The sequence below is a fragment of the Micropterus salmoides genome, unplaced genomic scaffold (genome assembly GCF_014851395.1).
Source record: "Micropterus salmoides isolate LMB-PRFRI ecotype aquatic unplaced genomic scaffold, ASM1485139v1 Ms_hic_scaffold_9, whole genome shotgun sequence".
NCBI lineage: Eukaryota > Metazoa > Chordata > Actinopteri > Centrarchiformes > Centrarchidae > Micropterus > Micropterus salmoides.
This window is the reverse complement of record NW_024044681.1, coordinates 24,221,644-24,235,991: the sequence shown is the minus strand read 5'-3', so window position 1 is coordinate 24,235,991 and position 14,348 is coordinate 24,221,644. Positions and strand designations below refer to the sequence as shown.

The 14,348-nt window shown below is 40.0% G+C and overlaps 2 protein-coding genes across 2 annotated transcripts; both read left to right on the top strand.

Annotated features, from left to right (window-relative positions):
- Positions 1–4,987: 4,987 nt before the first annotated feature.
- Positions 4,988–9,724, top strand: bud13 (BUD13 homolog). The gene is made up of 10 exons (XM_038709290.1): positions 4,988–5,154; positions 5,328–5,415; positions 6,520–6,604; positions 6,691–6,975; positions 7,395–7,693; positions 7,780–7,888; positions 8,063–8,201; positions 8,321–8,502; positions 8,600–8,681; positions 9,348–9,724. Exons 1-10 carry the CDS (start codon positions 5,009–5,011, stop codon positions 9,439–9,441), a joined length of 1,509 nt encoding a protein of 502 aa, XP_038565218.1. The 5' UTR covers positions 4,988–5,008; the 3' UTR covers positions 9,442–9,724.
- A 1,201-nt stretch (positions 9,725–10,925) lies between these two features.
- Positions 10,926–12,636, top strand: snrnp35 (small nuclear ribonucleoprotein 35 (U11/U12)). The gene has a single exon (XM_038709390.1). The coding sequence runs from the start codon at positions 11,107–11,109 to the stop codon at positions 11,809–11,811; it is 705 nt and encodes a 234-aa protein (XP_038565318.1). The 5' UTR covers positions 10,926–11,106; the 3' UTR covers positions 11,812–12,636.
- Positions 12,637–14,348: the final 1,712 nt, after the last annotated feature.

Genomic DNA, 14,348 nt, shown 5'->3' with positions numbered 1-14,348 from the left:
ATGCGTGACCCTCAAACAGGATAAAGACGCACTGCCTGCATCTCTTAATCATTCCAAACGTTCATGTACTCTGATGTATGTGAGTTGCTGCTGAGTACATTTTTTGATGACTGAATAAACTTACAAAAATACAACTCTTTGTGTTGGCTGTTTATTCCAACAGAATTTCCACAAGCACTACGTGGACTAATGGGCGTTGTATAGCATGAGATTGGCTAGAACATGTTGAAATATCCAGCCCTGTGGTATACAAAACTGGCACACATTGAACAGTTTACATACAGCTCATGGCAACATAAGAGTTTGATGTTCACGTGCACAGAAAACTGCTGGAGAAAGGACATATAATTGCAAAATGATACGTCCAAAGGTGAGGACATCTGATGAGGAGAGAAGATCTGTCGAGACTGTAGGTGGGTGAGAAATGACAGAAGCTGAAACTTGATAATTGCTGAACACACTGAAAGTAAGAAGAAAGAGTTTGAGGCCAGATGATGAAAGAGAAAAAAATGATGTAGGAGGCACTGTGACACATCTGTCTTATAAGCTGAAGAGAAATGTGTCCCAGGTTGCATTCATTTTCCACAAAAAGATGTTATAGGAACCTCATTCATATATAGTTTGGTTGCAATATCACTGGAAGATCAGGGTATCCATGTTATTATGAGAAGTAACACAATATTTCTTATGAAAATCAATGATTTTAAAAATAATTGAGCTATATTTTGTTTGCACTTCATTGTCAAGAAGAATGGGTTATGGCTTTCTAAGAGAATTTACTGGTCAGTAGGTGGTCCTTTTATACCGTTCATCTTTTATTGCAAGCATAAGCATAAGTGTTCAGCATAAGTTACCATAGTGATGTACCCTGGTAAGAAGTGAACCACTGTGCTAGGACTGAAAACCCAGGGTCAATCCAGAAGCCACCTTGTTAACCTCAAATCCTGCTCCATATCCTTTATTCAGTCTTCAATAAGGCAAGCCCACTTTTTTTTTTTTTTTACAGCTTCTTATGTTTGTAGATTTGTCTCAGACAAAATCAAAACTCTTCAGATGTTACTGTGTAATATTTATTTTTAATTTATTAATTCGACATCAATCTTCCTGTTTTATGAACAAGACCAGATGTTTTCCTGCCTTCTGCACCGAGTATGCTGGGAACAGCAAAGTCATCTCTGATCATTAAGTGTTTTTTTTCCATCTGCATTTTAGCATTTTGCTCTGTCACTCTCACAAAGTTAAACTGTGGATGATACAGATGGCTTCCATGTTGTGAACCCTTACTTCCACAGTAGTTTCTGTACTGTGCTTCATATCCATCAATATACAGCAACCACTAAGCTTTGTAATCACTGATGAACACTGGCACCTTGTGATGCCATGAATCTGCATCCAACTTATATTGTGAAATTGCTTTTATTGGTCTTAAGGTGGTGACACTGAGCCACTGTACATGAGTCATTTGGTATTTGGTATGTGCTAGAAATTTCTAGGGGGTTGCACATCCACCACGTGGTGGTATGCATTTATACTGTGCACACAGGATGTCAACATAATGACATATTTCTTTATATTCTTTTAAATAATAATCTAAGGTAGACAATCTTTTCACCACAATAAGCATACAGGCATATGCAGAGTACATTACAAGAACTCTGTGGAAGTAATTTATAATGTATGAGAGCACCTTTGAAAGTGTAAATCAGAGGGAGGCTACCATATACACAAACATGAAGGGCAAATCAGGACACGAGACAAAGAGGCAAGGACCAGCGAGGAAAGGAAACAAGGTCATAAAACAATGATGCTGACCGAGTTTTGCCTCAGAGTCCCTGCCCGCCCCCTGTCCTCTACCAGGCACTGCAGAGAAGAAAGACGAATCAGCACTCTCTGGTCCACCCTCATCCCTCCCACTCTCAATCCACCTCTCTGTATCGCCCCTACCTTGAGTCAGATGTGTGATGCTCTGCAGTGCTAAACACCGAGACAAATACGACCAGCTCTTTATTCCCCAGCACAAAAACAGCACGCAGGCAGGAACTGCTACATCATCCAGCCCTCATTGAAGGTAAGACTCCTTAAAGCTGTTCAGCTGCAGCTCGGGGGAACAGATATGAGGACTAAAGTCATATTAGGGAGTCGTGGAATATGCTAGAATTGTAGGTGTGCAGAAAATACCTACATGTACAGATATGTAAACGTCAGCCTATGACTTAACATCAAAAACTGACTTAATATTAGGCTTGAGACAGTGATAAATACAAAACTGTGTCAAGGGCATTGGAGAAATGTGAGAAATAATATAATAAGCAGGCAGTAAAATAGAGAAGAAAAAGAACTGTGTCATCTTTCACTCTAAATTATGTACAGTCATTAGATTACAGGTGGACTGTGCTTCAGTCTTTTAAGTTTGTTTACTGCGGTAGCTTTTCAGTGTTTTCTTGTCTTTGTACTTTAATGTAACTCAATGTAAATCATGACCTCACCAAAATGACCTCACAACAGCCTGGGGAGCAGATCATAACTAAATTTGGCGTTTGTTTACATTTTATTCTCGTTGATCCTCCTCTCTGTAATTTTCTTTTCTTTCTCACATTTCCCCTCTTTTTTCTTTAAAGGTGGATGGGTGCTTTGACATCATGCTCAAGGCTCTGTTTTTGTATGGAGTGCTGGGAGGTGAGAATTATTTGTGAGGAATATTTCTGTAGACTTCTACTATTGTGAAAAGGCATACAAAAGGGTTTTGAATGAAATATATGTCTACATATTCGTCCCTTCGTCCCTTCCGTGTTTTTCATATGTCCTCCTGTGTTTTTTTCCCCCACAGTGTTGCTGATCCCAGCAAAGTGTGGTCTAATCTCTGTGTGTGTTGAAGATGACAGAGACCTGAGAGTGGACTGTCAGATCGAGCCCAAGCCCAACACGATCAACAGCTATGAGTTCTCTTGGTCCACTGGAACCAAAGAGTCCCTCATTCACACCAATGTGTCTGGTTCATCCCCAGATAGCCAGTTTAGTGGCAAAAGCCAAGTGGAGGAGCTAGAGCCACACGGCTACAGAATGACCCTGACCGGCTTCACAGACACACTCCCACACAACACCACCTACATGTGCAAAATATCTGGGGTGCCTGCCATAGTCACAGTGGAGAAACGTAGGTGGATCCACTGTGTTGTGTGTATGTGTGGACCTGGGGGAGTGAGCATGAGATTAAGTGAGTGGGAGACATATACGACATAACTGTTTGCATCTCACTTTTCTTCTTCTGCAGAGCAACTTGTTCCGTGTTCAGCTGTGAGCGTGTTCCTGAAGAGCTCCTGCTCCTGGATCGTTTGTTTGCTGTTCTTCTTCTGTCAAACACGCAGCTAAAAAGAACAAAACAACCATGCAGGCTTGTCACACATCTAACCATGCATACACATCTATCCGCATCTACAAACATCCCCACAATAACACCCACATGTTGATGCTGTCAGTAGCTTGCAACTGTCCCTCCTTTTCTTGTCTGCCTCCCAAAAGCACTGAAATGGTATTAGTGTTTTCATAACTCTTTTTGACGAGAAAGAATAAAGATGACTCAAAGATGATTCAAAGGAAATGTTTATAGATGTACTTTTTGCTGTAGAGGCACGCCTAGTTGTATGCGTATGAATACACTGAGTAACTTGGCTTGTAAATATTACTTTGGAAGCTGCAGCATTTGTTTTCAATAAAGGGATGCAGTTTAAAGTCAGACATGGTCTTCTTGTGAATTCATTGTTCATAATAGTTGGACAGAAGTGCGACACAGATGGAAATATCATTGTTTAAAGCAACAGCATGCACAATAGCTCCAACATGTTGGAGAAAAGGGCTACTAATGTTAATGATGACAGTAAATGTTTTACATCATTAGAAAGACAACATATGTGAATTTTTCGTGTAGGGTGGTTAACAGTATAATTCAAAGAGCTCTCCAGTTGATCTACAGTGCATATAAAGTAAAGTACATATACCCTTTACGCATTCACCACCTTTAGTAGGAAATGCCTACCAGGAGAATGAATGAATCTGCATCTTCACATAATTAGTTAAATGGAGATGAAGAGTGTGTAGGCAGGGAGTTTAATTGATTGCAGTTTAGACCCATAAGTGAGTCATCATTGTGGCAAAATCTCCACCATAAAGGCAAAGGAACACTCGAAGAAACTCTGTGAAAAGGTGATTGAAGAGCACAAGTCAGGGGATGAATAAAGGAGCATTTCCATCATTAAAGTAATCATTAAGACATGAAAGGAGTATGACACAGCAGGAAGCTGAGTGAGTGTGCATGGAGACTCGGGAGGGATGACGACAAGACACCTGTAACAACTGCTGAGGAGAGATTGATGACTGTGCATAACAATATTTGGCAGGGTCTTCACCAGCCACAGCTTTGCCTCCCAAGCATAAAGCTAAACTTAAAAATGACAACAACGCGGAGTGGAGTGGACGAGTCAATAAAGAAATTGTGGCTGGAAATGAAAAGGCTGTTCAGTCACTCAAAGACATTTAATAATCCCTGTCCTCTAATCTAATTAATTTATGTGATTAATGCCGGACTTTACAGAGCCCCAAAGTGTTCAATATTAGATATAGATATGCCAATATGAAATAAATAATCCTATGAAGAGAGTAAAATATATAAATGAATCAATTTAATCAATCATTAAAACTCAAAATGAGAGTCGGTTTATTTATTATCATAATGGCATTTTTACCAGTTACACTTTAGTTTCATAATTTCACTACAGGGGAGCTGACACTAATCAACGCCCATTTTGTTACATAAATCAGGCCAACATCTTCTATTTAAAATTCCAAAAATGATTAATTTAACGCCTAATGTTTCTAATTCTCCACGAACATCTCTATGTTGTCATATAAAAAGCCCATACCCCATTGTTGTCTTTAAAGTGAGAGTGGCAGAGTTTGCCGAAATGGGCATTTTTGACCCTCGGTGCCATCCGTAGTGTCTGACAACATAACGATGGCTGCTTCAACTGGTAGCGTTAGCAGTAAAGGACCAGAACTATCTAAAGCCGAGTACCTAAAACGTTACTTATCCGCGGATAAAGATGCCAAGAAGTCAAAGGGGAAGCTTAAAAAGAAACGGCGAAAGGTTCCTGAGAAAGGGTGAGTCGGCGGGTCCTTTTTAATAAAGTTATTGCCGGGCATGTAGTGCATGTGTGTTAGCTGTTAAGCTAGCTGGGGTCGCTGGTACTGTTTAGCGCCACTCGGTGCCTTAAAGTCCTTGTTTACGAGTGAAAAGTGTATATACTAACTCACTTTTACTTCTGACATTCAAGACTTAAAATAGTAGACGATGACATAGACTGGAAACAGCTGGCCAAAGAGGAGGAGGAGATTGAAGAGGATGAAGAGGAAGCGCCAGTGGTAAGAACTTGGCTAAGGTTATGCAGCTGGCTAGCCTGTGTTCATTTATTTACTTAGTGATCAGCCCGCTAACTTCTCCGTGTACACCTTAAAAAACATGCCGTGTACATGTTTTTCTGTAATTTTCATCCATTCAATGAAGCTGTGTTATGGTTGGTTTATCTTGGTTTAAATGAAGAGAAATGTACTAATGTCAAAACCGCATTGCTTTTGTAAAATACAAGTATATCTTAAGATAGTGGGCGATATGGATAAAAAATTGTCACGGCATATGTCATTTTCCAAAAAGGTATCGATATATATTATGATTAGGGCTGCAAACAATGATTTTAGCCTATAAAATGATAGAAAATGGTGCAATTTACTCAAGCCTAAAGTTAAATCAATTGTTTTGTCTGGCAGTCCAGAATAGCAAAATATTCAATTTAGGATAAGATCATTAAAAACAGCAAATCCTATCAATTTAAAAGCTGCATTTAGCTTATGTTTGGCCTTTTGCTTGAAAAATGACTAATCATTTCAGCGCAAAATGTGATATTGTTAATTGTCTGGAAAATCAAGGTACATCATCACAATGATGCAATAGTCATACAAATATTGCCATAATAGAGTCCTACTAATTGCAACATTGATTATAATGCTGAAATACAAGCAGAGGTATTAAGGAGATAGCTTCTGTTGTTTAGGTAGCTTGGCAAAATATATGATGATTGTCAAATATTTTGTCATATTGCCCAACCTAGGGCTGGGCGGTATATCAGTATATAATGTATACTGTTATAATTTCAAAAGAGAGATGAAATTAGACGATACTGTTTATACCGATATAGTTTGATGTTGAGTTAATTATTATGTTTGTTCTGTGAGTGTGAAGAGAACTGAAGGAGACAAATTCAACGAGTGACACTTAAGATGTAGAATGAAATATAATTAAAACGGTGAAATAAGAAACAAGCTAAGTTACTAAAAGTAGTAAAAACATACCCCCTAAAACCGCCACCCCCCCTCCCCAGCCCGCTTAGCAGAAAATACCAATATATATTTCATACCGGAATTCTGCCCAACCCTCTCTTGAAACGTCAACTCTTGCATTTGTCTAATAAGGTTGCTGAGATGATTGACGAGAGACCAGAGGAAGTGAAACAGATGGAAGCCTTCAGAACCAGCAATAGATGGAAGGTGATTGGAGGTAATTGGTGTTTGTGAATGAAGTCAAGAGAATATTTATCTTTGCTGTGAACACTTTTCTTTAATCTGACTCTACTCTCCCAATAGCCGATGAAATTAAAGACACAGAAGATGGGGAAGGAGGGCATCTGTATTCAGAGCCTTCGGAATTGAGCAGGAGTCGCCACGATTCGCCTGAGTTGTCATCAAAGAGGAGGAGACATGATTCTCCTGTCAGAAAGAACCGCCATGACTCTCCAGACGTATCTCCCCCAAGAAGAGGACGCCATGACTCTCCAGACGTATCTCCCCCAAGAAGAGGACGCCATGACTCACCAGACTTGTCACCTCCTAGACAACGGTCAGGGAGAACAGGGAAGGCTCAAAGTAAAGGTGAGTGGTGAGAAGTTATTTTTGAGAGCGAACCTGGTCACTTTCTACATTGGGCAGGGCACTATTAATGGAAGACCAATCAAACTAAAACGTAATTTTTATTTTGCTGGAACTCTATTATTATAAGTATTTCAGAAGTCATTTAGGAAGACTATAAATTAGTAATAGCTTACGGTGGAAAATAATATTGTGTATCATGATTCATAGTATGAAAAATCCAATATCATTACAGTAAAATGTGATAAACGATGAATCCGTATGTATCCATATATTGGTAAACTTTATCCCTTCAGGTTTTTTAATGTCTTCCCCTCTCAATCAAACTGGCCTAATGACTTCTTGCACATAAGGAAAGTATGTTTGATTCAATTGTTTAGTTATATGAACACTTTTAAAATAAAAAATTATTTGTTTGTCAGATTCATCACCCACCAGAAAAAAGCCCAGCTCATCATCAAGTAAAAAACGTTCCCCTGATGCTCATCGATCACCATTGGCAAAGAGAGCTCAAAATAGGCATGATTCAGACTCGGACCAGTCACCTCCACGAAGAAAACCACTAAAGGGAGAAGCTTCAGACTCAGACCAGTCTCCTCCTCGGAAGCACTCAAAAAAACGAGGCTCAGACTCTGACCAGTCGCCACCCAGGAGGCGGCCACAGAGTGGAAAGGACTCGGATGAAGATCTGTCGCCACCTCGTAGACCTGGTCAGTCACAGGTAAGAAAATTGTGTTTTGTTTCACATTGCTGTGTGTATGGTTTTTCCAGTGTATCAAAGCCATGTTGTTTTTGCTTTTCTTTGAGGGTCCGCGGATGCTTTCTGGTGGGAAGGCAGGTCTGGTTTCTGTAGATGTTTTAAGAAAGGAGCAGGAGGAGAACCGACGCAGAGAAAAAAACAACCAGCCACTAGAAGGTTGGTTCGGCTTTTCTTTTTTTAGGAAACTTTTCCTTCACAGGACTTTCCATCTCATATCCTCTACATGACCCATACATGCACTTCAAATGCTTACATATATATTTGGTCAAAGTTGTAATTAGTTCTTGTGAAGTTGAAAGATTTTATACTTTTTTTCCTGCTATGACTTAGATGAATCCCGCAATGCTCAGACGGTGTTCCGAGACAAGAGCGGTAAAAGGAGGGATTTAGATACAGAGAGAGAAGAACAGAAGAGGAAAGCTGGAATCAAAGCAGCAAAGGATGAGAAATATGCACAGTGGGGGAAAGGGTAAGTCTGCATAACATGTTTCACACATTAGCGAACGCTTCAAGTGTGACCACAGAAAGACTTCAAATGGGTTTTTGTGCCGATTTGTTTCCATGATGAAAGTCACCTCATGTTTATAGGTTGGCCCAGAGCCAGATGCATCAACAGAAACTTGAGGATGCCCTGCATGAAGCCCAGAAGCCGCTGGCACGTCACTGCGATGATGAGGATCTTGACCGCATGTTGAGAGAGCAGGAAAGGGAGGGAGACCCAATGGCTGCAATGCTCAGACGGAAAAAGGAACGCAACACGAACACACAAGGTTTTAAGACTTACATATGTGGACCTTGTTCCCTGAGTTGACTGATACCATATTTAAAAATATGTCATATGTAAACCAATGTATTTTTGTTTTGCAGACAAACCTCGATATAAAGGCCCAGCACCACCTCCAAACCGCTTCAATATGCAACCAGGCTATCGATGGGATGGAGTTGACAGGTACAGTGCGTGGGAAAGGGTGACTAAATGGGATGCATTTGTACTGCGATGTGACTGTATGTCCTTTTTAATACATATAGCTCATCTAGGGCTGGGCCATAAAACGATAATGACAATTATTGCAATATAATTTTCCTCAATAACAATTTAACAATTGTTCAATAAATGTTTGAATTAATTAATTTAAATCACAAATGAATTAGCACTTAATTTTTTTATTAAGATATTTATTTTGTTGAGGAAAAGATTTTACTTATTTTATTTCTTGCAAGAAGATTTCACCATAATTGTTTTGAATGTTCTACTTGATATGTTAAGAGAGTGTTTGTCATGTTCTCACCATAAAGAATAGTTTAAAACCACAATTAACCTTTTGGTTTCTTCAACTTTCACTCAGGAAGAAATTTATTGTGATAATTACTGATATCGAATGATTATATTTATTTTTATCGTAACATTTTTGGCCACATCGCGCAGCCCTAAGCTCATCTGTACTTTATACTAATGTCTTAAATGTCAAATTTGGGTACAGTAATAACAATAAAAACAATATTGGCGTCTACATTAGATTGAAGCTGATAGGGTTCAGTATTCAACTCAAAGATGGAGTTGAAGGTGTGATTGCAGAATTAATAGTTGACTTTAATTTTTTTGTGTGTCTCGCAGGTCAAATGGTTTTGAACAGAAACGCTACACACGGATGGCAGATAAAAAAGCCGTCCAGGACGCAGCCTATAAATGGAGTGTTGAGGACATGTAATGGCAGTCGGACACTGATGGATCAGGGAGCTGAAGAGCAGAAAGCAGAATATCGAATCCATGCTGTTGAAACAACTGCAGATTAGACATCTGCTCAAAAGACCTGACATTTTGAAAAAGAAAAATGTTGTTCACCTTTCCAAAGCAGTTTTATATCAGCTACAAACATAACTGTAAATAGCAGTGAATTGACAGCATCTTTATGATTTTGTAATAATTGACTCAATCAGGACCAGCAGAACAGATGTGTTTTTCATTGTTTTATTAAATAATGTTTTTGTAAAGTGTTGTCATGAGTGTTCACATACAGAAAAGAAATGTATATTATTTGGACATTTTTAACAGCTTCTGGCCCAAGATAAATATCCTGGTTCCAGATTTAAGAATCAGAGGTCTGAAATGTGGAGTAATTCAAAAGTGTTAGGCCAGTATTTTCATTGCCCTCTTCTGGATTTGTCCCTGGGTCACAATTATCCCGTATTTTTCTGGATTTAAATACAAACGTTAACAAGTCTTTGTCATTTTCATTACCACAACTGGCATTGCACAGCACTTACCATCTATTAGTCTTTGCCAGAGGTTTTCAAAGTGGGAGGTGGGCCAACTAATATTAATGAGTAGTACATTAGTTATTAGTTATAGAGAGTTCAGAGATCTCTAGTTATCAGGTTTAAACTATATGAAACACAGTAATCAGATTACTCTGTAGTTATCAAGTTACATTGTGTTAAACGCAGTAATCAGATTACTCTAGTTATCAGGTTTAATTGTATGAAACAGTAATCAGATTACTCTCTAGTTATTATGTTTAACTGTGTCAAATACAAGACATAAGGGATACAGACACACTTTTGTTTTTGCCCCCATTCATCATGAGCTGAACTCAAAGATCTAAGACTTTCTCTATGTACACTAAAGGCCTTTTTCTCTGAAATATTGTTCCCAAATCTGTAAAAATCTGTGTTAGAGAGTATCTTCTTTGCCGAGATAATCTATCCACCTCACATATGGCATATCAAGATGCTGAGCAGACAGCATGGGTATTGCACAGGTGTGCCATAGACTGGCCAGCCTAAGACACACCTGTGCAATACCCATGCTGTCTGATCATCATTTGACATGCCACACCTGTGATTTTGACGGATTTGGAAACAAAATTGAGAGAAATAGGCCATTTGTGTACATAGAGAAAAGTCTTAGATATTTGAGTTCAGCTTATGATGAATGGGGGCAGATACAAAAATGTTGTGTTTATATTTTTGTTCAGTGTACATAGCTAGGGGGTATAATAACATAACAAAACGGCAAAAAAGAGAAAAATAAGGATATCACAGAAAGATCTTCAAGTGAGTACAGGCATTAAGTATCTTCAGTACGAACCCCCTCTTTGGTCTCAACCATGGACTGTTTATATAAGGTCTCAACCGGTCTAGCGAGTAAGTAGGAACCTTTAAAACGCCATAGGCTAGTACTCGTTTCAGTACGGAGTGTTTTTCTTGATGCACGCGGGACTGCTGGCTACCTTCAGCTGGTGTAATTTTTAGTAGTAAAACATTCAGCGTGACGTGGTGTTTTGTAGATAAGTATCGATTCATGTTGCGAGATAACTGTCGCCAATACTCGTATATTGAAGAAGGAGAACTTTGTAGCTTAATTTTGAGTAAAAATGGTGGACTGGAGTCCGATAGCGAAGGTGTACGACCCGCTGAAAGCTGGCAGTATCGACGGCACGGACGTGGACCCCCATGACCGGGCGGTGTGGAGGGCTATGGGTGCCCGCTATAAACCCAACAAAGGCGTTGTTGGAGACCCACTGCTCACTCTGTTTGTGGCTCGTCTGAACCCCCAGACAACAGAGGACAAACTGCACCAAGTATTCTCCAAGTACGGAGACATCCAGCGGCTCCGGCTGGTCCGGGACATTGTCACAGGCTTCTCCAAAGGATACGCCTTCATTGAGTACAAGGAGGAGAGATCTGTTGTCCGGGCCCGCAGAGACGCCAACAAGCTGGTGGTAGACCAGCACGAACTGTTTGTGGATTTTGAACAGGAGAGGACCCTCAAAGGGTGGGTCCCCCGGCGGCTCGGCGGCGGGCAGGGGGGGAAGAAAGAGTCCGGACAGCTGCGGTTTGGCGGCAGAGACCGGCCTTTCCGTAAACCCATTAACCTCGGAGTCGGTCCGGTGCAGGAATGGGGAGGTGGAGGGAAGGAGTGGGACAGACCGGGGACGAGAGACAGGGAGGTTCGGGACCGGGACCGACACAGAGAGCCCGAGTGGGGCAGCCGAGGGAGGAGAGATGACCGGGACAGAGGCAGAGATCGGGAGGACCGCAGACACGGAGACAGGAGCAGGCACCGGGACAGGAGATGAAACTGGAGATCTGATCTCACCCATTCAAAGGAAGTCCGTCACAGATCCACAGTCCAGCTGCCTGCCTCAATTTGAGCCAGTTTAAGCCAAGTGGCCAGTGAAGGAGAGTGTGACTGCTGGGGGTTTGCTGTCAGGGAACTGGAAAGAATAAACAATTAAAATTGCAGATGCCCTTCTTAAGGTATCATGGTAGCCTATCGGATTGGGAAGGAAATTTCCTGGTTGATGTTCATCAGATTCTACTGTGTGGTAATGTCGTCCTGGAGTCAGTATTTCTCAGGAACATCTGGTTTATACAGGCTTTTGTAGTATAAAAAAGGCAGTAAATCTCCACTAATTCGCCATGTAAAAATTTAGTTTTTTTGTTTTACAAATTGATGTTGTCCAGCCAAGTGAAGCCTTAAAATCAGTAAATCACACAAGCTTTAAAGGCTGAATCAAATGGACAAAATGCCATTATTTTTATGATACACCTGTAAAGTTCATTTAAATCAGATTGAACGTGTTACACATGTTCTCCCTTTGTAAGTAAGACCAATCTGTTTCTGTTTTTTATTTGAGGCAGGAATAATACAGTGTTGAAACAAGATTTTCTAAGGTGGGCATTTTAACAACATAACCTCTCTATGTCATACATGTTTTTACTGATGAAGAGGGCTTGTGCAACATTGACTCACCAGAGTGAAGAAAACCAAATAAAACAAGAATTATTTTAACAAAAGTGTGTCACATTTCTTGTTCCCTCTCCATAAGTTACTAATATTATCCTGTATTGTTATTGCATTTTGCTTGGTGAAAAAGGATTATTTTGATTTATTTTATTTTTCTATTTTATGTACAGTTTTTTGAGCATTAAACACTTAAATTTCTTGACTTCTGGAGAAATATTCTGAAACAATTTATGATGGAAATGTCTTTATTTATATAAAAGGAAACACAAAATACAGCTGGCAGGTGACAATTTAAAATATAAAAATATAATGCAGTAATCAGTAGCTTGTTCTTTTAGCTTAAATTACTTTTTTGGTCAATGTACATTTGTTTCTGCTATGATTGCATTGCATGTTTTCTTCCTTCCTTTCTTAAAGCATTTTAAAAGCATTTTCAGTTATTTAACATAGAACAATATATGGTGCTCATAGAAAATACTGTATCATATTTGTAACTTGACCCTGAGGCTGTAGTCCTACAGTATGACAGACCGTCTGGCAATGTAGTAAGTATAACATGAAGGACTGTTCACCTGTGGATACAGGTGAACAGTTCCTGCTGTGCTAATTGATATGTGTTTTACAAACTGTCAGATGTCTGAACTGCACATACTTGAAAAAATTAACAAAATAAAATATCACCAAAAACCTCAGCAGGACTTGGACCTAGACATGGAGATAAAAATAGATTCTGAGTAAATTGACTTGGAAATCCAGAAACTAGAAAGAGAAATTATCATTTCAATGCACACTGTAAGCATGACTGTAATACAATGTATTAATCATTGTTTTCTTTCCCAAGCTCGCAGCAGATGAGTGATCCCAGGGAGAAAAAAGATCAAAACACATTGTTGTGTCGTTTCCCTTTTGTTTCATGAATGAACAGGGCACAAATAATATATATATATATATATATATATATATATATATATATATATATATATATATATATATATATATATATATACACACACACACACACACACACACACACATATACATACACACACACACACACAGCTCAAAAAAATAAAGGGAACACTAAAATAACACATCCTAGATCTGAATGAATGAAATAATCTCATTAAATACTCCTTTCTTTACATAGTTGAATGTGCTGACAACAAAATCACACAAAAATTATCAATGGAAATCAAATTTATCAACCCATGGAGGTCTGGATTTGGAGACACACTCAAAATCAAAGTGGAAAACCACACTACAGGCCGATCCAACTTTGATGTAATGTCCTTAAAAGTCAAAATGAGGCTCAGTAGTGTTTGTGGCCTCCACGTGCCTGTATGACCTCCCTACAATGCCTGGGCATGCTCCTGATGAGGTGGCAGATGGTCTCCTGAGGGATCTCCTCCCAGACCTGGACTAAAGCATCCGCCAACTCCTGGACAGTCTGTGGTGCAACGTGGCGTTGGTGGATGGAGCGAGACATGATGTCCCAGATGTGCTCAATTGGATTCAGGTCTGGGGAACAGGCGGGCCAGTCCATAGCATCAATGCCTTCCTCTTGCAGGAACTGCTGACACACTCCAGCCACATGAGGTCTAGCATTGTCTTGCATTAGGAGGAACCCAGGGCCAACCGCACCAGCATATGGTCTCACAAGGGGTCTGAGGATCTCATCTCAGTACCTAATGGCAGTCAGGCTACCGCTGGCGAGCACATGGAGGGCTGTGCGGCCCCCCAAAGAAATGCCACCCCACACCATTACTGACCCACCGCCAAACGGGTCATGCTGGAGGATGTTGCAGGCAGCAGAACGTTCTCCACGGCGTCTCCAGACTCTGTCACGTCTGTCACATGTGCTCAGTG

Coding starts and splice junctions, on each gene's coding strand:
- snrnp35 (XM_038709390.1), top strand. CDS start 11,107: ATGGTGGACTGGAGTCCGATAGCGAAGGTGTACGACCCGCTGAAAGCT.
- bud13 (XM_038709290.1), top strand. CDS start 5,009: ATGGCTGCTTCAACTGGTAGCGTTAGCAGTAAAGGACCAGAACTATCT. Junction 7,694..7,779: donor GTAGACCTGGTCAGTCACAG/GTAAGAAAATTG, acceptor CTTTTCTTTGAG/GGTCCGCGGATGCTTTCTGG. Junction 8,202..8,320: donor TATGCACAGTGGGGGAAAGG/GTAAGTCTGCAT, acceptor TCATGTTTATAG/GTTGGCCCAGAGCCAGATGC.